Source organism: Emydura macquarii, unplaced genomic scaffold (genome assembly GCF_026122565.2).
Source record: "Emydura macquarii macquarii isolate MOO-44397 ecotype Brisbane River unplaced genomic scaffold, CSIRO-AGI_Emac_v2 contig_2321, whole genome shotgun sequence".
In the NCBI taxonomy this organism is placed as follows: Eukaryota; Metazoa; Chordata; order Testudines; family Chelidae; genus Emydura; species Emydura macquarii.
This window is the reverse complement of record NW_027132458.1, coordinates 2,229,240-2,252,525: the sequence shown is the minus strand read 5'-3', so window position 1 is coordinate 2,252,525 and position 23,286 is coordinate 2,229,240. Positions and strand designations below refer to the sequence as shown.

The 23,286-nt window shown below is 41.8% G+C and overlaps 1 protein-coding gene across 17 annotated transcripts in view; it reads left to right on the top strand.

Moving 5' to 3' along the window:
• CLASP2 (cytoplasmic linker associated protein 2) overlaps nucleotides 1–23,286 on the top strand; it is a 270,791-nt gene that overhangs the window by 83,302 nt on the left and 164,203 nt on the right. For 12 of the 17 annotated variants that reach the window (XM_067560901.1, XM_067560896.1, XM_067560898.1 and 9 more), the window contains exon 8: nucleotides 8,552–8,698. In XM_067560901.1, coding sequence (XP_067417002.1) covers nucleotides 8,552–8,698 — 147 coding nt within the window. Of the gene's footprint in view, nucleotides 1–7,857; nucleotides 8,071–8,551; nucleotides 8,699–23,286 lie in introns of those variants that run through there. The other 5 variants (XM_067560906.1, XM_067560904.1, XM_067560903.1 and 2 more) reach the window with 2 other exon arrangements.

The window sequence follows — 23,286 nt, the reverse complement described above, 5'->3', positions numbered from 1 at the left end:
AATACAAATACAATTTCCAGGAAGGTGACATAGCTGGAGCCCAGGTAATGGAAGATGGAATTAATAATGAGAACAAAGAGGCAGAATGGGCAGCAGAGAGTAGGGATGGGGTTGTGAAGTGCTGTAAACATGGGCACTAGAAGCTTACACTTGATGTGAAAGGAAGAAGGATCTGAAGAGAGAAACACTGTGATATGCTGGGAGCTGACTTTAAGTAGCTGGAGTGATGCAATGTGAGAAGCTGAAAAGCCAGAGAGAAGTTTTGTATCAGTTGAGGCAAGTGATGACTGGAATACAACAGGTTTTGAAATTGTCACTTGCTTATGAACTGGAAGTAATAGGATCAGAGAGATTGAAAATATAGGGGAGATGGTAATGAACCCAGTGAAGGGTAAGAAAAATACAAGGGAGTGGAAGGAGAGAGAAAGAAGAGAGGAAATAATACTGAAGCCCAGTTGGAAAAGATATACCATAATCTACTGTAGGAAGGAAAAAGGAAATGTGGAATGAAGCCAAGAAAGGGAAGAAATTCTATTTGTTTCTCCTTCCCCCCCCCCCCCCTTAAAAAAAAAAAAAAAGAAAGAAAGAAAAAAAAAAAAAAAGGGAAGCGAGGGAGAGAAATGTACTAAATTAACTCTTTAAAAAATTGTAGAAAGTTGACTCACTTGTATTAGAGTAATTCCAGAGACACTGATGAGGGGTCAGGGCCTTATGATGTGAGGTATTATACAAACATGAAATAAGATGGTCCTTGCCTCAAAGAACTTATGTTCTTAGCATATGATGAGAGACAGTTGGTAGCTAAAATCAGGTAATAAAGAAGTTATTTGGTATGTTGCAGGCTGGTTGGTCTCTTAAGGGAGTAAGGTCCAGCTTCACTTGTAAAGGATCAGCTTGCTACCTTCATAGCTGATGCTGATAGATGAGGGATCAGATGGTCCAGCTGGGAAGGGGTCATGGGATGCCTACATAGTGGAGAACAATTAGCAAGAGTAGCTGCAGAAGAGTGGTTGGCCCCTCTGATAGGCCCTGGAGAAGGGTAACCCTTCACCCCCCGGCAGACAGGCTGGCGAAGAGTTGAGGAGGGTTGCTAGAGAGAGGCTGGGTCCTGTGACTCACCCTGGAAGAAGGGAGACTTCCAGAGGGGAAAAGCCCTAAGAGACAGCACTGGTAAGAAAACAAGAAAGAACTCAGAGCTGAATCAGAGATGTGAAAGAGCCTTTCATTTATGTTGCACTTGGCATTGTTTAAGTTTTGTTATCAGCACTTTGCTGGATGGTGCAGTGAGTGACTGGGGAAGGTAAATAGGGGGTGTGGCAGAGGCTGACCCTGCCACAATTGGATGAAGAATGTGAGCAGCAATCTATACTGAAAACTGATATGGTACCCCTGCCACAGCAAAATTAGCAGTATTCTTAGCACAGTGACTACCAAGCCATTGTTATCTTTTGTAGACATCAAAAAAGATGAATATTGAGCATAGTTTGGAAGAAAAACGTTGCATGGTGTTGAGGATTTTTACATATGGAGCTGCAAAGGCAAATGTATAAAGGTGCTAATGGAAAAATTAGACTAACAAGTCATGAAGGCTGGCATCATAGACAAAACAATCACCAGTCAATGCCATGATGTCAAGCCGGTCAATAGATGAGGCAAGACAAAGCCAAGAAGGGCTTATAAAAGTAAAGTAATTCAGTATGGTAGAAAGCAGGGGAGCCATTGGAAAGATGCAGAGTGGGGGTGAAATAATCAGGGTAACAAACCAGGAAGATTCTTAGCAGTGTTTTGAATAAATTTCCTGTGGCTAAATTGCATTTGTCAAAGTAAGAGTAGAGGAGATCACATTGGTCAAGATGAATTTTAGCTTTTGGGGGACTGAGGAAAGACAGGATTGTAGAGATGTTGTGTGGAAGGAAGCATCAAGATTTGGACACACCATGGGGGTGTGTGTGTGTGTGTGTGTGTGTGTGTGTGTGTGTGTGTGTGTGTGTGTGTGTGTGTGTGTGTGTGTGTGTGTGTGTGTGTGTGTGTGTGTGTGTGTGTGTGTGTTTTGAAAGTGCTGAGTGAATGACCCCTCAGATTAGACCCGACTGAAAGTAATAGTGTCATCAATTTTGACACAGAAAGGAGAATACACAGTACATAATTATCTTGTCATAAAATTGCAGTGGGTATAACTTTTTGTTGCTTGGGAATGTGGCGCATGTGTTTAACTCTTTTTACCAGGCTTACTAATTGAGGTTGTAGGTGTTTGGTAAATATTCAAGCCATGACATGGACAAAGACTTCTTTGGTAGGAATGGAGAGGAACGGTTCTCTTTTTTTACCAGTATTATCGAGGTAAAGTGATGGAATGATGAAATTTGGATGTGGAGGAGGAAGAAAAGAAAATGCGTCTAATGTTAATGAACATGTGAGACTGGTAAGATACCCATGGTGATGAGTTTGGGAGGAAGATGTGATTCAGCATGCCAGGTCCTGTTACTGACATTTGGATTTAATTTAACCAAGTTCTTGTTGTCTGTGTAACTATGTGGTGACCGCTTCTCCAAGTGTGCAACTTGGTTATCAGGCAAAACATATTTTTCCTGTATTCCATCAAAATCAACTAAAGCACTGTGAAGGAGACATGTGTCAGCCATGCTCATCTTTATACGAGGTCTGAATCCAAATTTATTAGAGTAGTTTGGGATATGCCAAAGAAATATTGGTGGGAGAAGGGGCACATATTTACTAAAGATATACTGTGGGTTGCAGGAGAAAACATATTTAGTACAATATGTTACCAAATCTGTTACAGACCAACCAAGATAACTGCCTGTGCTGGAGAATTACTCAGTGCCAGTACTGATGTCCAGGAAGGAAAGAGTATCCCTCACATCAGGAAGATCTGGATCTGTGGCTGAACCCCAAGAGATCTTTGCCTTACCAGACCCAATGTCCCCTCCTGCATTGGGTCCCTCTGCTTCTGTGGAGATCATATCCCCTCCACAGAATGTGCCATGGGGACCTCTGCAACCTCTGGCAGATCTGGCTTATTGGCCACATTGGGGACCCAGAGCACAGTATCCTTTCTCAGAACCCGCCCGACTCAAAATAAAATCACTGCCTGCTTCCCCCCGAAGGGATCCATCAAGCAGATTCACAAATCTGATAGCAGAGGAAGAATTTTACACCCCGGTCCTGGTGGTTCCACTGGAGCCGGCAATGGTGCCCATCTCCTTACTGGATGAAGCGGTAACTACATTATCTCCCTCCCCGCCAGATAACTTCCAACAGTTTCCAGGAGCTTCTAAGGAGAGTTGAGGGAGAACTCCACATCTCACTGGAGGAGATTCAAGACTCTCAGCATAAGCTTCTATCCTACATACATCGGCACTGGCAAGAATGCCGCTCCCAGTTAATTATGCCAGAGCTGTATGGCATGCTCCTGTCACATGTTCCGCCACTCCCAAAGAAATGGTGAAATGTTGCTACGTCCTGACTGACGGGTCAGAATTCCTCTTCTCCCATACTGCTCTGAACTTGCAGATGGTCCAGGATGCTGTAGAAAGGATCAAGCAGCAACACCCTTGGTCCACTACTGGAAACAAGGAAGAGAAGCACCTCCATCTTCTTGGGAAGCAAGTCGTCTTCTATGACTTCCTGGCTTACACTAAGTTCAAGGAATTTGCTGATGCTCTACTGTAACAATATCGTGCCTACTTCCAGGCCTTCATTGAAGAAGGGAAACCTTTGTACAGGGCGCATGCCGGTTCTAGAGTAGATGCCCTTCCAAATACCATGCCCTGAGATAGAGCAGATGTGGACTGGAATGCTTGACTCTGCCACCTTGCTGGATCAGGAGATTGGGGAAGTTCGGGATGGGAATCGGAAGACGGAACAACATGCAGAGGAGATTGGGGAACCAAAATTGTCTGGGCCAGAAGGGGGGTAATGAGGATGACTGTTGCCCTGTCTTGTTGGATTTTGTAAACGCTGGGATGGCAATTGTTTGCAAACTTATAGGGTTACAACGGTCTGACACAATTCTTCTTTGCATGGTGTAGTGTTTTGCAATGATCTCAGATAATTGTAAACAAGCTTTGGTTGTATTTGCTAGAGAACAAAATCCTCTTAAGCACTTTTTTTTTTAATTTCATCTAATACATGTAACAGGTACTTGGAAAAAATGGTCAGTTGAATTCCCACTTTGTTCTATTCATTTTTTGACAAATGAAACAGTATAGAGGCTGCTTTCAATTCAAGATAAGATATTCAGTGATTTATTCACTGCCAGTAGTTAAGCCTTTGTGTATTAGTATCATAAGATGTACTGGATCATGACATTCTTATAGTTTGTTTAGTCTCTATTATTAGACATTTGATAAATTAGTTCAGTACAACTCCAGTTCTGGTTTTTGTTGACCCTCAGATATCTATTTTTGGACCAACTGTCTTCTGTTAAGTTTCCTTTGGAATCTGTCGATAGAAAGCATGTCTTTTACTTCTGCTGTTATGTAGCTGATGTTCATCCATCTAACCACTGCAAAGCTACAGTGACTGATGCTTGCAAGATATATCACATAATTTTATGAATTTAAGGCCAACTAAAATAGTTTATATTTTGGTAACAGCTGAGTAGGCCAATCTTCTTCGTCAATTCCCTTTGGCAATACAATATGGATATCTTATTCTATTATTAAAATATTTAGATACTCTGCTCTCCCCAGACTTATCTGTACATATCCCTCATTGTTTTATAATGAAAACATCTTGCTCTGTGTAATAATGTTACTTTGAAACGATGGGTTTTGGGAAAGATCTTGAATTATTTGTGAACGTCTCGGTCAGTTGTAGCTCCTTATTTTCTGGTATGTCCGAATGCATTTTTAAATCACATGTGGCATGTTCAAAATTTGGCAGACTAAAAGCTCACAAGTACACTACTTCAAGATTGTAGCAAATTACTCTTATTTTAAAAGCTTTCTGTTACCATTGAAGTCGCAGTGATTTTTTAAAAAAAATTTAATTGGCGTTTAAGGCTTTGAATGAACTTTGTCAGTAGTTTTCCAGAGGAGTAGCCATGTTAGTCCGTATACAGCAAAAACAGCGAGAGTCCTATAGCACTTTAAAGACTAATAAATTTAATTTCTGCAGGCATAAGCTTTCATAGGCTGTAACCCACTTTGTCAGATCTGTTACAGTGGGTTACAGCCCACGAAAGCTTATGCTTTGTTAGTCTTTGTTTGTTAGTCTTTAAAGTGCTACAGGACTCTCGTTGTTTTTGTCAGTAATGTTTGCTCTGATCTTTATTTCAGTTTATTTTCAAACTGACTTTTAAGATCCAACTTGACCAAAGAGTGCTCTGCATTTTAAGTGGATTGCTGGGAGAAGGTAAGGGCAGGGGCATAGACATTGCATGAGGATGGTGACTCATCCCCTCCAGGTGACCGGAAGAGGATGAAGAGTAGATAGGTGCAAGAAGGACAGGGGAAGCCCTCTTTCATCCTGACCAAGCTGAGCGTAATTCATCCGCTGACCCTTGAAAGTGGCGAAATACAGGTTGGTCAGGATCTGCTATAGGCATTCCGCTAGCTGCTGCTCTCCTGTGGGGCTGGGAAGGAATTTTTCCCTCACCACCAGGTTGGCCAAAACAGAGTTGGGATTATTTCACCTTCCCCACTGTAGGTTTGGGCGGGGTTTAGTTGGGCTGAGTATGGAATTGAGAGTTAGCCTATGATGCTACAGCTCATTCTGCATGCAGGGTGGATGTCCGCTGCAGGTGCTCTGTAGGGAAGGGATGCAGTGATCAGATAAACAGTTTGGTAAAGGATTTAAAGGAGGTGTTTGTTAAAAGAGCAGAAAAAGAGGGTTTGGGGCTCCTATGACAGACAGTGTGACAGTGTAATCCCTTGGGGTGCAGTTTAGACTGTGGGACTACTGAGGCCTCTGTCATACCAAGCAAGGCTCCCTCTCACAATATGGTGCTGTGTCAGGCTACAAACTTCTGGCACATACTGCACTTGAACACAGATATCCACAGGTAGGGATACACCGAACTGAGTTACATAAATGTTTTTTCCACCACTCATATCTCAAATGTAATTATTTTATAACCTTAGATTTTAAATTTTTAATTAAAGAGGTGTCCCTGTCACATTAAATGTATATATTTGTAGGATTATAGCGTAATTTACATGCATTTTTAGTAGAAATCTGTCCGTTATTCTTTTTAAACTCACTGCAGCTTAATATGTACCCTGGAATAAGAACTTATACAAATATAAGATCAGTAGACGTCTTACCATTACTTTTTAATTACACTGGAGCAGTTTCATTTTTAATAAAAATTGCCTTCCTATACAATATTTGCAACTCATACACTTCAATATTGTGCTTTTGGCTGAAAATAGGAAAGTCTAGCTTGTTTTCATCGTCAAAGCTGAAAAAACTGCAAAATGTATGGATTCTCAGTGGAAAAATAACTTAAATTTGAGTTTTAATAATCAGCTACTTCTGGTATAATAGTTTAAAATATGTTTAGGTGGCTTTTTATCACATTGTTTAAAAAAAGATGTTAAAAATTAGCTTCATCTACAGTCTGTTTTTTAATACTATTTTGAAATGATTTGTTCCTTTTTCCTGAGTCAGAATCCTCTGTATTAACACTAGCATTAACATTTGTTTATGCAGCATTAAGCTTATAAACTTAATCTTGTGTTTGTTTAAATTAGTGGATCCAGCTGCTTAAAAAAAAGCTGATGTCTACGATTATGTTTTTAGGACACTAAATGTTAAATCAGTGTCTTTGCTTAGTTAGAACTGAAGTGTATTCTCTCAATTCTTGTGTGAATAGAGTACTGTTTCCATGGAAACGCATGGACTACTGTGGTTTTTTTCGGTGCCTTTCCCCTTGCATTCTGATTGCTTATATGTCCATACTCAGAAGTATTCTTAGTCATATTCCCTTAAATTGGTGGTTGAAAGAAAATAAGCATGTTGGAGAAAATTTTCAGATATACATTACAGATATTTTCTAGTTGATTGTAATTAAAAGTAGAGGTTTAATAGTGGGTTTTTTTGGTTTTAATAAAACCAAATCTTGTTTTGGTTAAAAAAAAATATTTCTGAAGTCATACTTTCATTAAGAAACTAAACTAAACCTCAGAATATTCAGTGTGTTTTTACATCAAATGTTGCTATAAATGCCATTTGGAAAAACATGTTTGCTCTCATGTGATAGTGAATGCGTCTTCCCCCAGGAGGTTATCTTTTTAAATGTAGCTCATTTTAGTGGGAACATTTTGTCGTTTGGTGTACACCAAGATTAAAGATTCATATAAAATTCCTGAAATAAAAGCAGTGCTGTGATTTTTTTTTAAAGACATGACAGGTTCCAGCAAAGAAATGTGCTAAATTGGCTTATTATCACTGTCATGCAGCTGTGTCTCAGCCTCACCCATGTTGTTTATGATATGAACTACAGGTTTGTTTTTACATACATTGCAGGGTTCTAGAGAAATCAGCTTTTTATATTAAATGAATTAAAATGGTCAGTTTGCTTCTGGAATCCTGTATATATATTTTTTAAATTAATTTAAAAACCAACTGCCGAACATCCTGTATTGAGACTATTTTAACTGTTAGCTGGAGATGAGTTTCTGACTTGAGCAAACAAAAGACAAGCCCTTGTATTTTGTGAGAGGAAGTGAAAACCCTAGAGCAAAGTATGCCTTTGAAATTTTTAAAGGAGGATTGAAATTGTGGCTGCAGATCTTGTGTGTGGGAATGAATTTATATGTATGAAGAATTTTCACCTTTTCATCTGGCAGTGGCTACCAGAAGATGATGTCACCTTGAAGCTGATTGGCTGTTTCAGCACCTAGTGCAGGGAAGAGAGAGAAAGATGCCGGCACAAATCTCAGTGGTGGAGCTATGGTGTTTTCTGTCAATTTTGGATAGAATCTTTGATTGGTATTGAGAATCTATTGTGTGTGGCCATGTGAGGTATTGGGAGCATCTTAGTGTGAGGGGAATTAAGAGCTATCAGAGGAATGAGGCGGTTGATCTGCAAGCGGATCTGTGATTGTAAGTTGCAAGATCTGGGTGGAAGGAATGAGGCAGGGAGTGTTGGTAGACACATTGTGGGAGGATGTGTAGCAGAAAATGCATGCATGAGTAGAAGAAAAGGGAGAAGCATTGCTCTTCGATAGCCTGGAATGAGCTGGAAATTATATTCATTTTTTGGGAAGATGATGAACAGGAAACATTTAACCTGTGCAGAGAGTTTTTGTTTTTGTGATGTTTAAATATGTAGGATTCATTTTTGTGTTTACTATTACAATGATAATTGCAAATCCAAAGGTAGTATTGTATAAAATCTTGTGGTGTTAAAATGCCTTTTATTTTTCTTTGTCATCTGTTTCCCATGCCATAGACAAAGGGCAAAATAATTAGTATTGATTTTTATTTGATCTTCTGGTAAATTTCTGTAAAAAGTGCAGCAGAGCAATTTAAAAAAAAAATCTCTGTCCTCATAGGTAAATTTCTTTTATAAATCCTTTTGTAGATAAAAGCTTTGATGATGAGGAGTCAGTGGATGGAAATAGGCCATCGTCAGCAGCTTCAGCTTTCAAGGTTCCTGCACCTAAAAAACTCGGAAATCCTTCAAACAGTGCAAGAAAGCCAGGTTCAGCTGGTGGGCCTAAGGTTGGAGGTAATATAAATCTACTCACGCTCTAATATGCTTTTCCACCGACCCTGATGTAGTGAGCATAAATCAAGAACTTTGGAGGATGATGTTTGTTGTATACAATTAACAAAGCTTTATTAATGTGTCCGGGGTTTTGGTTATTCAATGGATGCAGTACTTTTGCTGCTGTGTATGTACACATGTATGTAAGTATACATTTAACACATATGCTACAAATGTTATCCGTCAACGAATGGGTGTCATAAAAATCAAATGAACATGTTGAGGGTGGAAATTGGATTGAAGAAAGCTCTGAATAACTGTGTGGGTCTCTGATAACTCCCAGGACAACCAATTATTGCAAAAAATAACGTGTTAATATAATCTGCAATAGATTTGTAGAACTGAAGTTATAATGGCTGCCCACACTTTTTTGAAATGGTTGAAGGCACTTGATGAACCTCAGCAAAACAGAGGGATGTGGGTATCCAGTACACCTTTAGAGGTTTTTGCCTCCTTAAACTCACTGAAATAATTTTGAAGTATATTGAAAAATAGAAAAAGCTGGGCAATATATGAAACTTGTACTATGATTTTTGTGTAAGAGAAATAAGCAGTATAAAACTTGTTCTTGTTGTTATGTATGGAAGTTAATCATTTGGTTAGAGAAATCTCTGTTTGTGATCTGAGATATCACACTCATTGCATGGAGTTCATTCCAATTCTATATCTAAGATCTAACCAGAAACTTAATTATTACTTTTTTGGATCATTTTATCTAAGGATAAAAGTGAATATTTATAGAGTCCTGCGCATCCAATTCACATCCACAGCAATCATCTTACCCTGGACCACCATCCGCCATATGGTGATCCGCATCCTCAGCTCTGGGGCTCCCAAACCCGTCCAGGCAGCTGCCCAACAGCTGATCAGTGCGCTGGAGAGCCCCACAGAACAGCTGATTCTGCAGGGCTTGGGAGCACAGCTGATCGGCAGTGGGCGGGGAGCTTCTGCGGAACAGCTCGTGTGGGGGAGAGTGGCTCCCCTGCCAGCTGTTGATCAGCTGTTCTGGGGGGCTCCCCTGCTGGCTGGCAGAGAAGCCCCCGAACAGCTGATCGACAGCCGGCGGGGGAGGGCACACCCTCCCAAGAGCTGTTCAGTGGGGCTCCTCTGCTGGCCACCAGTCAGCTGCTCCACTGGGCTTCCCCTGATAACCACTGATCAGCTGTTCTGCAGGGCTCCCTAGAGGAGCCCTGCAGAACAGTTGATCAGAGGACAACTCCTTTCTCTACCCCTTCACCTCCCCTGATCTAAAAGGCTATGAGCTGCAGAGAGCTGCTTCCCTGCTTTTGAGATCCGCATCCACTCCACTATTCGCCAAAAAATGATCTACGGATATCCACATCTATATCCATGGATGCGGATATCTGTGGATATAAAGCAGATGTTTGCGGATTTGTGGGGCTCTAAATATTTGCTGTTAGAAGGATGACATTTGACATACTTGCTCACTCACGTATTCAGCAAATGATATAATTTGAGAAAACATTGGTTTTCCTTTCTATTTTGAAGTACCTGAAAATTGAAAGAATCTGATTTCAGTCTGCTGAGGATGAAATTTTTTTAATATGCCAGTCTTTAGATATTAAAAGTTATGAATGGCTAATTATTTTAATAGTGATATATTTTAGATAAGAATCACTGGTTTGTTTGCTAGAACCTGTCTCTGCAAGATTTTTTCAATTCTGGGTTGCTCATATAACACTGTCTGTTAAATGTGAACATATAATGAAAATGAAATTTGAATTAGCACAGATACATGTATTATGTGTACTCACCAACCAATAGGATGTAATTAATGTATATATTTTCTCCCTTCTAATATAATAGTACATTCTTGTTCACTGAAGATATTCCCAGAAGCTGATACCATAAGTATTCACATAACTCTTCGATTTATGATATCTGAGTGAACCAGAAAGTATGTAAACAAAAGGATTTCATACAGACTTAAACTGTTTTACTTTTAAAGTTACATAATACTTACTTTTTTGCTGAATACCTCCTGGTTATTATGGACATTTAGTATGGGTATCTAGACTTAAGTGAAAATTTTACTTTTGCTTTGTAGATCCCCTTTATGATAAACTAATTTCTAAAAGGAACATGATTGCTCATTAAGAGGATTGGACTGTTTTCTTTCAAGTGTTATATAGATGTGGTACTAAAACTGAATTTTTGAGATTCCAAATTCCCTCCCTTACAAAGTAGCCAAAGTTCTTGTGAAGCTTTTTGAATTCTATTAAGTGCAGCTACTTTGTTAGTAGAATAAACAGTTAACCACTCTACTAAACTATCAAAAACTTCATCACAGAAGAAATATTAACTACAAAATAATAAACTTTAAATTGCTAAAACTTTATTTTGCTTTCTTCCTTTTCCTGATTCACTGCCACACTTTAATAACAAGTTTCAGGAAATTAGAGTGTACAAAAGTAATTGCACTAGTCTGCAAAATTGAAACTTGTCAAACATAAATGTATCAGTTACTTTATATATTTGCCTTTACTATAAGTCTTCCTTTTTCAACTCTGGAAACCTTAGGTGTTTCTTCTCTCTCTCCCTTTATAGATTTAACCAATTCGCATATCTATAGTGTGGCAAACTTCAGGCTCTGTTACCATGGGTCCTGCACTTTTCCCTCTCATGGTGGATCAGGGCTCTGCCTGTTACCCCTGTTTCTGGGCGTTGGCCACTCTGGTAGTGCTCAGTGGCGGAAGGGACCTGTGCCCATCCTCCATTCTGGATCCCAGCCCAGGGGCCTTATTAATAGCAGCTATGCGCTGCTGACAGTGCTTCTGGCTGCAGTTTTGCCCCTGGGCTACTTCCCCCACTCTGCCCCTTCAGCTTCTGGGGATCTCTACCCCCTCTCTTCCTGGGCAGGGTCTCATCCAATCCTCCTGCCTGGTGGAGTCTCTCAGTCCCGTTCCCACCTTTTTGGCAGGGTCTTTTCCCCTTGGCCCTCTGTACCTTAGAACCAGGGGCTTGGGAGGGAAGCCTCCCTCCCAGGGTTCCCCTTCCCTGGTTCTTTGGTCCTTCCATCAGTCACTGCACTTCTCCAACACTCCCACCAGCTCTCCTTCCTCTCGCTCTCTGCCTGGCTGAAGCAGGGGGTTTTTATCAGGTCCCTAGTAGGGTCTTAATGGCTCCAGGTGCTCTAACTAACCTGTAGTAACCTCCCCATAGTCCACAGGGAACAAGGCCTTGATCATTCTAGGACAGGGGTGTCAAACATGCGGCCCATAGGCCAGATCCAGCCGCAAACCTTTTTTGTCTGGCCTGGGAGCAGCCGAATACGGCTCGCAATCCTCTTTGGTCCGGCCCCTGGCGGTCGTATACGGCCCGTCAACCTTTTTATTCCGGCTCATGGCGGTTGCCGCCTGGCAATACCCCGGGAGCTGCTGCCGAAAGTCAGAACGCCGTGAGTTTTCTCAGCGGCGGGGATCATGCTGCGAGCTGCCGCTGAAAGGGAGGACGCAGCGTGATTTCTCAGTGGAGGGTAAGACGCCCCAAGGGTATGGCCCACTTTCAGTTCATTTTATTGAAATGTGGCCCACCATTGGAAGCTAGTTTGACACCCCTGTTCTAGGGCTTATATACCTCCCTTCTACCACTCTCTGGCTGCCCTCCGACCCTGGTGTATTACAGTAGTCAAGGATTTGAATGTTTTTTTGTTTTTTTTAATTAGGCTGGCAGTTACAGAATTTACATTCTTCTCTCAGAGAAAGATTATACAATTACTGTGAATGCAAAAATATAGCTGGAAACATACTGTTCCCCATTAATTTCAGGCTGCTTAAGATGACAGTTGTTCTTTGCTTTTTTTGGTTTTTTGTTTTGTTTTATCTTGTTTACTGTAATCAGCCGAAGGATTTCTTGTCATCTTGGTTATGCAAAAAGGGAGGTGTTGCCTCTAGAGGAAGAAAATTAGGTCTGGTCTACACTGCAGAGTTAGGTCGATGCAAGGCAGGTTATGTTGACCTAAATCTACACTAAAACGTCACTCCCCTGCTACACCGATTTAACATCACCTCTTTGAGAGGCGTAGCGCTTAGATTGACCTAGTTAGATCGACACAGTGTCAGTGTTGACACTGTGTTGCTTACATTGACTCCAGGAGGTGTCCCACAAAAGTGTCCCCATCGTGATATTTTGAACTCTGCTGCTCAGTGACTGGGTACACAGGTACATGCCCCTCCCCTTTAAAGCCCCACGACTTTTAAATTCCATTTCCTGTTTGCGCGACGTGGAAAGCTCACATGCAACTGCCCAGCTGACCATGGTGGCTCCAGGTAGTAAACACGCTTCTGCCTGGAGTACACACGAGGAAGGTGGTGGATCTCCTGGGTCTGTGGGGAGAAGAGGCTGTGCAGGGACAGTTCCAATCCAGTACACAACAGGGGCACGTAGCAGCACCTTGTGAAAATCAAGGAGCGGAGGCAGGTGTACCAGAAGGCAAGGGAGGTAAACAGTTGCTATGGAGCGGAGCTGCAAACATGCTCTTTCTACAAGGAGCTGCATACCATCTTTGAGGGAGACCCCAGCACCGCTGCCAGGAGCCCTGTGGGTACTTCAGAGGAGCTGGAGTCACAGGCCTCCATAGTGCACAGTGGGGAGAAGGTGTTGGATGAAGAGAAGGAGTATGGGGGACAGGCGACTGGGGGGGAATCTAGTGATGCAGCAAGCCAGGACCTCTTTCTGATGCCGGAGAAGTCGAGCCAGTTCCTACCATCCAGCACCGACGAGCCTGAGGCAGGGGAAGAAACCTCTGGTAATTATGCAATTTCCTTTGATATTGCAGGGACACATCTGTTCAATTACTATTTTTTAATCAGGCTAGAAGAGGTAGTGAAATAACTAGTAGAAGTAGAGTTGCTATCTGCGTCTTATTCCCCTGTACAGCTAGGCAGAGAGGCCCTGCGAAACAGTTTTTTATGTGCACCAGGATGTCCTGTGAATCTTTGAGGAAACAAGAGGTCTGCAATCCTCTGCCAAAAGTTTCTGGGGAGGGCTGCCTTCTTTCTTCCACGACTGTAAGACACATTTCCACAGCGGTCAGCAGTTACTTCAGCAGGCACCATTGCAGCACATGGGCCAGAAGCATACGGACCTGGTCTATAGCCAGTTATATGCAGGAGCCTCCATTACCCTCAGGAGTGAGATATCAGCTAAAATAACTGCCTATGGAAAACGATGCCAGTATTCAGTTCAATTGCCCTATCTGCATATACTGATGCCTGTTTGCTTCCCTTCTCCTCTCTTTGTCCTAAATTGCTCCCTTCCCCCCTGGGCTGTACTCATCATGGTTGGGATGTCTGCTATGCTCCATGAATCCCAAGGAGAAGTGATAATGTAGTGCTTGTAGCTGGGTGGCTCAAGGGGAGTGAGAACACTCACAATAATACTTCTATACATTGTCTTCTGTAGCTGGAAATGTGGCTTGGGGGTCCCTCCTTCCACACCAGTAGAGCAGCTCAGCCAGATAAAGAGGAGAATGAAGAGGACATGGGATGACGTGTTCCAAGAGATCCTGCAAGCCTCTGCTTGGAGGAGCACCCTTGCAGACAGAATGGAAAGGGAGAGTGTGTGGAGGAGAAACTTGCCTCAAAAGGACAGAGACGTGCAGCACGGCATGATAGCACTTCTGAAGCGACAGACAGATATTCTGGAGACTCTTCTAGATCTTCAGATCCAAGTCACCTGTGCTCGCCTCATGCTGCAGTGTATCATAACTGCATTCCAGGACTTCCTTACACCACGCCCCTCACATTCCACATATATTCTGGGGCTGCTGCACTACTCCTACTACTCCACCCTGAGGAAGAGTACAGACAGTCACACATACATGATCTGTGAGAGACACGGTTGTTGTATGTGTGTTTGAAATGAGAATTTTATATTACCATACACACAGGACTCATAACAAAGTTCATACCAGAGTGCTAAAAAACAGTGCCAAGCAGAGCACACTACAGCAACGCATGTTACTGTGACTCACTATTGAAATGGTCTTTCAAAGCCACCCTGAACCATATAGCTCCCCATCGAGCTCTTCTTACAGCTCTAGTATCTGGCTGCTCAAAATCAGCAGCCAAGCGTTCCACTTCCAAACTCCACACGGGCAGAAACTTTTCCCCCTTTGCTTCACAGATACTATGAAGCGCACAGCAGGCAGCTACAACCATGGAGATATTTTTTTCATGGAAGTCTAATCATGTGAGTAGGCAGTGCTGGCGCCCTTTGAAACTGCCAAAGGCACATTCAATAGTCATTCTGCACCTGCTGAGGCTGTAGTTGAAGCGCTCCGTGCTGCTGTTGAGGTGGCTGGTGTATAGCTTCATGAGCCATGGGATTGAGGATAGGCTGGATCTCCAAGGATCACTAATGCATTTCCATATTCCCAATGGTAATCTGCCAGTCTGGAAAGGAAGTCACTGCTTGCATCTTTCTGAACAGGCCAGTGTTTTTAAAGATGCGTTTGTCATGCACTTTCTCTGACCATCCCACACTGATGTCGGTAAAACATCCCTGGTGATCCAGTGCTTGCAAAACTATAGAAAAGTAGCCCTTTTTTTTTTTTTGATGTACTCCTTGGCAAGGTGGTTTGGTGCCAAAATTGGGATATGTATGCCATCTATCATCTTACCACAGTTTGGGAACCCCATTGCTGCAAAACCATTCAGAATGTCCTGCGCGTAGCCCAGAGTCACAGTCCTTTGTAGCAGGATGCGATTAACGGTCCTGTACACATGCATCACAGTAACCCCCACAGAGGATTTCCCAACTCCAAATTGATCGGTAGCAATGGGCGTGGCCGGCTTCCACGCAGCAACCGCCACTTGTTTCTGCACCATGAGTGCCACTCTCATTTTGGTGTTGCTGCACCAGAGGGTTGGGGCGAGCGCTGAACACAGTTCCATTAATGTGAGCTTGTGCATTCAAATGTTCTGCAGCCACTGCTCATCATCTCAAATCTGCATAACACCTTGATCCCACCAGTCATTGCTTGTTTCTTGGACACAGAAGCAGCACCCTCCAGTCTGCAGCTGCTTCATGCAACAATCTTGAGTTGTTTCTTTCTATGTCTGTCAGCAAGGCAGCCTGCAAGGCATCATCATATACCTCACGGCTCCTCTGTAGGCTCTGAAAATACTGAAGGACCAAGTGTGTTGTGTTTGTAATGGTCAGCACAATACTGAAGAGCAGGGCCTGATCCATGCTTCTCACAGAGATAATGGACCACGTGGGTTTGCAGGGCTTTTGAAAAGAGGCGTGAAACATTATGCAATGCAGATAATATTTTGGGATGGAGAAAACTGCATTTTGGGACCTTGAAACCATGTTCCCAGTCACCCCTGCGTGACTTGTTTGCTCCCATGAGGCTTTGAAAACCCTTCCCAAAACACCCTGAGCCAGATGGTGGTGAGTTGTACAGTGGGATAGCTACCCATGATGCACTGCTTTCTGCATCAATGTAAGCGCTGTTAGTGAGGACGTACACCGCCGACACAAGGAGCGTGGTATGGACATGCAAAAGCGATTTGATTATTGTGGCAGCTGTACGTCAACGTACCTTAGGCGGACTTAATTTTGTAGTGTAGATTTAGATTTAATGGAGGATTTGTAATTTGTAGATTTAATCTGAGTTATGTGTAACTGTCTCCTTTTTGTTTCCATCTTTGGAGAGATGGCAAAGAGCTAAATTTTAGTCATACATGTTCTCAGCAGCATCCCTAGTTTGTTTTCTGCAGCCCAGTGTCACCCACAATTTTGAGCTATATCTGCTATTTTTACTGTTTGTTATAATATTCTAATGCAGCCAGTGATGGGCATGCCTACTCCTCCATCTTGCCACCAAATCTTCTGTCTGTGTGGCAGTAGTTAGTGTTAGTTTGCTTTGCGCCTGACAACTTATTTTGCCATTTTACTTCTTAATTCATTTTTGGGCAGTAGGAAATGAATTTTCATCTTATTTCTCATCCTCCTCCCTTGGATGAGATAATTAGCTGTGTGATGGTTGTCAATCCCCTAGCTCTGATGTGAGAACCCCTCTCTTCCAGGATTCTTCAGCCCATCCCCATTCAGCATGGCTGAGCTCTTCTGCAGCCACCAAGTTTTATCTAAGTGATGATCCATATGTGAGGCAGTGTTCACTGGCTTTTTAGAGGGCAAATTATGCCCTTCTTGTACACAGCAGAGGGGACTACAATGGGACTGGGATCCCGCAGGACCCACTGCCATAATAGCAGGAGTGTGTAAAATATACTTTGTTGCGGGAGGGATTGTGTGAGCCAAATAAATAGACTGAGATAATTTGCAGGAAAACACTTGAAAACTTTTAATACTTAAATTTAAGTGAGGAATAGAAAGAGATTTGGTGTCTATAACAGGAATTAAAGTATTTTTTTAACATGGTTTAAGCAAGATTTGTTTTATTCTTTTAGCAGTAAAAATTATGTCTGAATTCCATTTATTTATATATATAATAACTGAGCGTGGGTTTTTTTTTTGTAGTATGGGAGAATTTGTTGCTCTTGCTGGATTTGCGGGATCTATTTGCGTATGGGAGCAGGATAAAAATGCAAGAGATAATGCAGGAATGGCAGGAAGTGGGTTATTGCAGGGTGGGATGGGAGCAGGATTGAAAAAATAGTCCCGCGCAGGGCTCTAGTTCATAGGCAGTTGGAGCACTTGAGTTGTGAATGTAAGGATGAGGAAGACACCATCTGGCAAGCTTAGGGTGTGAGTTCCAAGATAGACCCAGACTGAAAGGAAAAAATCCTAAGGCACCACCATGTCAGTTTTTAGCAGCCTCTAGCAAGCACACTTGAGTTTTCATGCCACTGACCTGACTCTTGTCCCAGCGAAGTATGTCTCTAATTATAATCCTTGGCAGTAGGTTTCTTCACTACTTTGATTTGATTCATGTTGGCTGCCTTCACCTGGTCGTAATCAAAGGCTGCATGTCTAATGCCACATGGGCAGCTTGTTTTTCACCTGATAAAGCTGTTTGATCTCTTGGATGCAAGTCACCTTTCAGTGCCTCAGTTTCCCTACTAAGAAAATGAAATTCATACAGTTACCTCACCGGGGTGGTATGAATGAATGGTGTGAGGTGTTTTAAAATACTCACTTAAAAGGTACAGTTAAAATGAGAGGTGGAGGTGATGTTATAAAGCTTAAAAAGGCTAGTTATTGTCTAGTGCAGTAGAGATTTATTCTGGGCTCTTTAAAACTCACCCACTGATCAAAAGCAGAGATGCTCTGACGATTTTGGGCCAGGGTCACAAAGGGACTGGTGTAGCTGTTATCAGGGCTAGTTTCTCCCTCATTTTCTTTCTGGATACAGTCTTGTTGGCCTCCAAGGCTCCTCATGAGCCTGACCTCAGGAGATAAACTGCCCTTCCTCATTAGACCCCAGAGTCCTTCTGGTCAAACTCACATTGAGATTAAATGACTAAAAAGAATGATTAGGCATGGGGAATGATTGTCTTCCTCACTCCCACCACTGTTAGTGTTTAATGTGTTTATATTGCTAGTGCTGAGAACCATGGATTGATTGTGCCTTCAGCACAGAGTAAACAAAGATAAAAAGACTCTAATGCAGGGGTGTCAAACTCATTTGCTATGGCGGGCCAGATTTGAAGTAAATATACTTCAAAAGGGCCATACATACCATAAATCGAAATACTGGGCACAACCATTTTTATGTAGTATTATATTTTATTTGCTAGATATCAACGATATAAAAACTGCAGTAAATTCACTTCTACAACTACTACTATTTTACGATTAAAAGAATGGATCAATGATTAAGAATTATACTACTGCACGATGCCCAAGGGTGTTCTGAGTTTAATGTGCTGTACTTCTAAACTTTAGAAACTCTGTCATTGTTTGAAACATCTGATTATTAAAATGTGTTTATCTAATTTTTTGATGTGTGTTGTAGCACAGATTGGCAGAAGTGTGGGGAAAGCTTAGCCACGGTATCAGGGTTAAAATGTAAAGAGGCTTTAATAGGCTTTGCGGCTGTGATTTGAACTTTGGCTAAAACTTGTAACAATTGGTTTTCAGTGCTGAGTCCATTTAACCAGGCTGAATGTGTAGATTTAGCTGGCATACGAAAAATCCTGAGGTTATAAATCCTCAGTCAAACAGACAGCCACCTTCTTAGATTTCTATTTGGATATATCAGTTTCTGGGCTATGTCTTTGAGAGCTCTGGCACAGAACTCACAGCCCAGTGGAGTGGGGACTGAAATGACTTTAAGCTGCCTTAATGCTCTCCCGTTCCTGGGCTGCTCTGGGGTTGGGTCCCTGGAATAAATAAGACAGCTCTGGGGCATCCTCCACCGAGGCAGGGAAAGGTACTTTAAAAAAAAAAAAAAAAAAAAAATCTTGGTAAGTGCAAATATAAGAGACCTGGCAAATTCTTACCATGTTCTCACTGCCATTTCTTACCCTGAAATTGCCCAGAGATCAAGATATTCAGGCAGGTTTTGCTTGACAATGTCTAATCTTGCAGTGGGGCGGCTCATAAGGGCTGTTCAGGCATTTGCAATGCAGCTTTAGAGTATACTCTCTTATCGCACAGGTGGCACAAGAGAACCAAATCTCACGGCGTTGTACTCTTTCACGACAGTGCACAACGCCATGAGAGAGTACCACGCCACGAGATGTTGCGGCAGTGCGCACTGCCACCAGGGGCCAGACCAAAAAGGCTGGCAGGCCAGATGTTTGACACCCCTGCTCTAGTGCTTGCATCAGAGGCACGAAGGGAGAAGAATCTTAATGATCTTTTTTTTTTGAAATCCTTATATTCTCTACTTCATTGAGCAGTTGTAGCTTTTCTTGAATATGAAAAAAGGATTTGGTTATGATGTCAGTAACATCAGGGGACTAATTTTCTACAACTTTGGGTCAGAGAATTGCAGCAGTGCTACAAATACTAATATTTTTGAGGCTTTGCATATATAACAACTAAAAAATAAAATAACTTAATGATAACCACAAATTAGAATCACGTAATTCTGTCTTGCTACTATTCTCCTCGTGAACATTTAGAGTTGAGATTAATACTTCATACCATTTGAAAACTGGTTACAGGATTTGAGATCTCATGCAGCAGTGGTTCGTGCTCCTAACAGTTTGCCTCAGTCTTCACTAAAAAGGTTAATGGGGACCAGATACTCAACACAATTAATACCAAGAACGATGGGAAAGGGAACACATGCCAAAATAGGGAAAGAACTGTGTTCAGTCCCAGGTCCGGTACTAGTCAGTATTTTTATTAATGACTTGAATAATGGAATGGAGAGAATGCTTATAAAATTTGCAGGTGCCACCAAGCTGAGAGGGATTGCAACCGTTTTGGAGGACAGGATTAGAATTCAAAACCACCTTGCTAAATTGGAGAATTGGTCCGAATTCAACAAGATTTAATTCAGTAAGGATAAGTGCAAAGTAATTAACTTAGGAATGAAAAATCAAATGCACAACTACAAAATGGGGAATAAATGGTTGGGGGTAGTACTGCTGAAAAGGATCTCTGGGTTGCAGTAGATCACAAATTAAATATGAGCCAACAGTGTTACACAGTTACCAAAAAGGCTAGTGTCTTTCTGGGCTGCATTAGCAGGATTGTTGTGTTAACACATGGGAGATATTTGTTCCGGTCCACTCAGCACTGGTGAGGCCTCAGTTGAAGTGCTGTGTCCAATTCTGGGCACCACACTTTAGGAAAGATGTGAACAAATTGGAGTGTGTCCAGAGGAGAGCAACAAAAATGATAAAAGGTTTAGAAAAACTGACCTATGAGAAAAAGTTAAAAAAAAAAAAAAAAAAAAAAAAAAAACCCCAAAAAACTGGGCATGTTTAGTCTTGAGAAAAGAAGACAGAGGGGGGACCTGATAAAACTTCATTGATGTTTAAAGGGCTGTTTATAAAGAAGATGGCGATCAATTGTTTGCTATGTCCACTGAAGTTAGGAGAAGAAGTAAAGGGCTTAATCTGTAGCAAAGCAGATTTAGATTAGATATTAGGAAAATTTTCTAACTAAAGGGTAGCTAAGATTTTCAATAGGTTTCCAAGCGAGGCTGTCAACTCCCTATCATTGGAGGTTTTTAAGAACAAATTGGACAAACACTTGTCAGAGATGGTCAAGATTTACATGGTTCTGTTTCAGCACAGGCCTCTTCCACCCCTACATTTCTATGATTCTCAAGAGGATAGCAATTTAAATAATTTTAGAAATGAAGTTACGATTGAGAGAAAGTTAGGATGGTAATTAAAAAGTGATTTTAAGGTGTATTGTGAACCACTAGGGTAAGAAGAAACTGCTATACATTATTCAGAATTTGTGGTGGAAAATAGTTTCTATTTCTGGTGACTCACAAGATTTTCTACTTTAAATGGATATTGGCTAGGCACAAATAATAAGAAATCTACTAGGCCAGTTCTTTTCATCTAGTTTAATATGAAAAATTAACTAGTATAAAAGTCAGATACGGCACGTTTTTACATTTAAAAAAACTACATTAAAAGACCATTAAGTTTGCAAAGTCAAGCATTCAAAAGTTAGGAAATACCAGAATTAAGGTTGCCCATATGTACATTTCCACCCCCTCTCCCCCCACCAGGACTCTTGCCTCATTCAGTGAATGGGTGCATAATCAATATTTCTTTTTATCCTCCACATTTATTGTCTGGGCCCAGACTTTATTTACTGCACACCCTGCAAAACCTGCACTGCATGCAAAGTTAATCTCCTCACTGGTGTTCCCATGGTGTTTTCATAATAGTATATAAATGCTTCACAAGCATTAATGAATTTATCTCCACAACATGACTGTTAGCCCTGGTCTATGCTTACCTGGAGATTTGGCGGCAGTCGACGGGAATTACGCAAACTACGCAGAGTAGCTTGTGTAACTCATGGTGACTGCTGTGCTTCCTTTCTGTGCGTTGTCTACACTGCGCTGTGCCGACAGGAACAGCATTCCCATCGACACAGCGCTACGCTACTTGAGGGGGTCGTTTACCAGCATCGACTTCCTGATCGATTGAGCGGGTCTACACACTGACCGCTCGATCGATCTGGTAGCGGCGAATTTGTCACCGTCAGTATAGACATGGTCTTAGATTAGGTGGTGGTAATATCTGCATTTTACAGCTGGGAAACTGAGGGTACAGATAGACTGAGGTCAAATTTGTCAAAAGATTCTACTAAATTTTGGTGCCCAACTTGAGATACCCAAGGCCTGATTTTTTTATGTTTCTTAGTATTTTATAATTCATTATCTGTCCCAAGCACAACTGCAAAGGAATGCTGTGGCTCATAAATAATGGGTTTTTTAGGTGCATGCACTTTAGTTGTTGCTGTCCCTTCTACCACTGTCTCCCTCCCCATCACCGAATCTCACTCCCAACCTTCTCTGTTCCCTTCTGCTTCTATTCCCTCTTCCTCAGCTCCTTCTGCCTTATTACTTGTCTTACCCCTCTCCCCAAGATCCTGTCCCCAGATGCTTCCACATTCTCCTCCCTCATGATTCTTGATCCTATCCAACTTGCTCAGGTCTTCTTGTATCTTTTCCTTTCCCTTACCCTGTTCCTCACCTCTCTGTATTCAAATCAGGCCACTTCCTTCTTCTCCATACTGCCTGAATGCCAAAGGGGGCATTCAGAGCACAAGATAAGACCGAATCCCTGCTGTCAGCTTCTGTGCCCCATGCCATAGCTGCTTGCAGGAGCTGGGATGAACAATTGCAGGGAAAGTTCTACTCAGCTTCTGCAGCCTTGATATGCAGGATGCTCAGTCAGTCTGTGGGGATTGTGCATGCTCAGGATGGTTGGCACATGAGAACTGTGAGGAAATAGAGCATGTCCAATCAAGCAGATTCTTTAGAGAACTTAGTTGACTTTCCTTCTCCTTTTGTGATTTTATTTTGTATATTCCTCAATATATCACTCTTCCTTTTTCCTCCTGTATTTATTCAGATGCTCCTGACTACTACTGCCCACTAGTAAAGGTCTGGACATGCAGATTTCTGGGAGGGATACATGCTGTCTTAGCTGTGTGTCATCTTTTTCAGGAAAGACATGGCCACTGACCCAAACTACTTTACTTTTCAATAAATATATATATAATAAAACACACAGATTGAAAGCCAAGAAAAATAAGGCCTTCTCCAGTTTACCATGTGTATAATATAGCTTGTTAAATATGCACTGAATATGTCAGTAATTTTACCTATGGAAGAATTTCTTCTAACTTGGAAGTGGAGAGAACTGGGTCCCATGACCCTTGTTAGTCTGTACCGGGCAGCAGAACTGCCCAGTAACTGCAAGGAAAGGGAACACCTGATCCCTTTCCAGCAACTGACAGGTAGGACAACATTTCTCATTCTAGTGCAGTTCATGAGATGTGGTCACTTTATGTAACTGTCCTTTCTTTTTACTGTATATATTTTACTGTAACATTTTTCAAGCAGAATGTGCTGACTGTATGGGCCTTTTGACTATCTGGCAGAAAAAGGGATGGGGCTCTTTTCT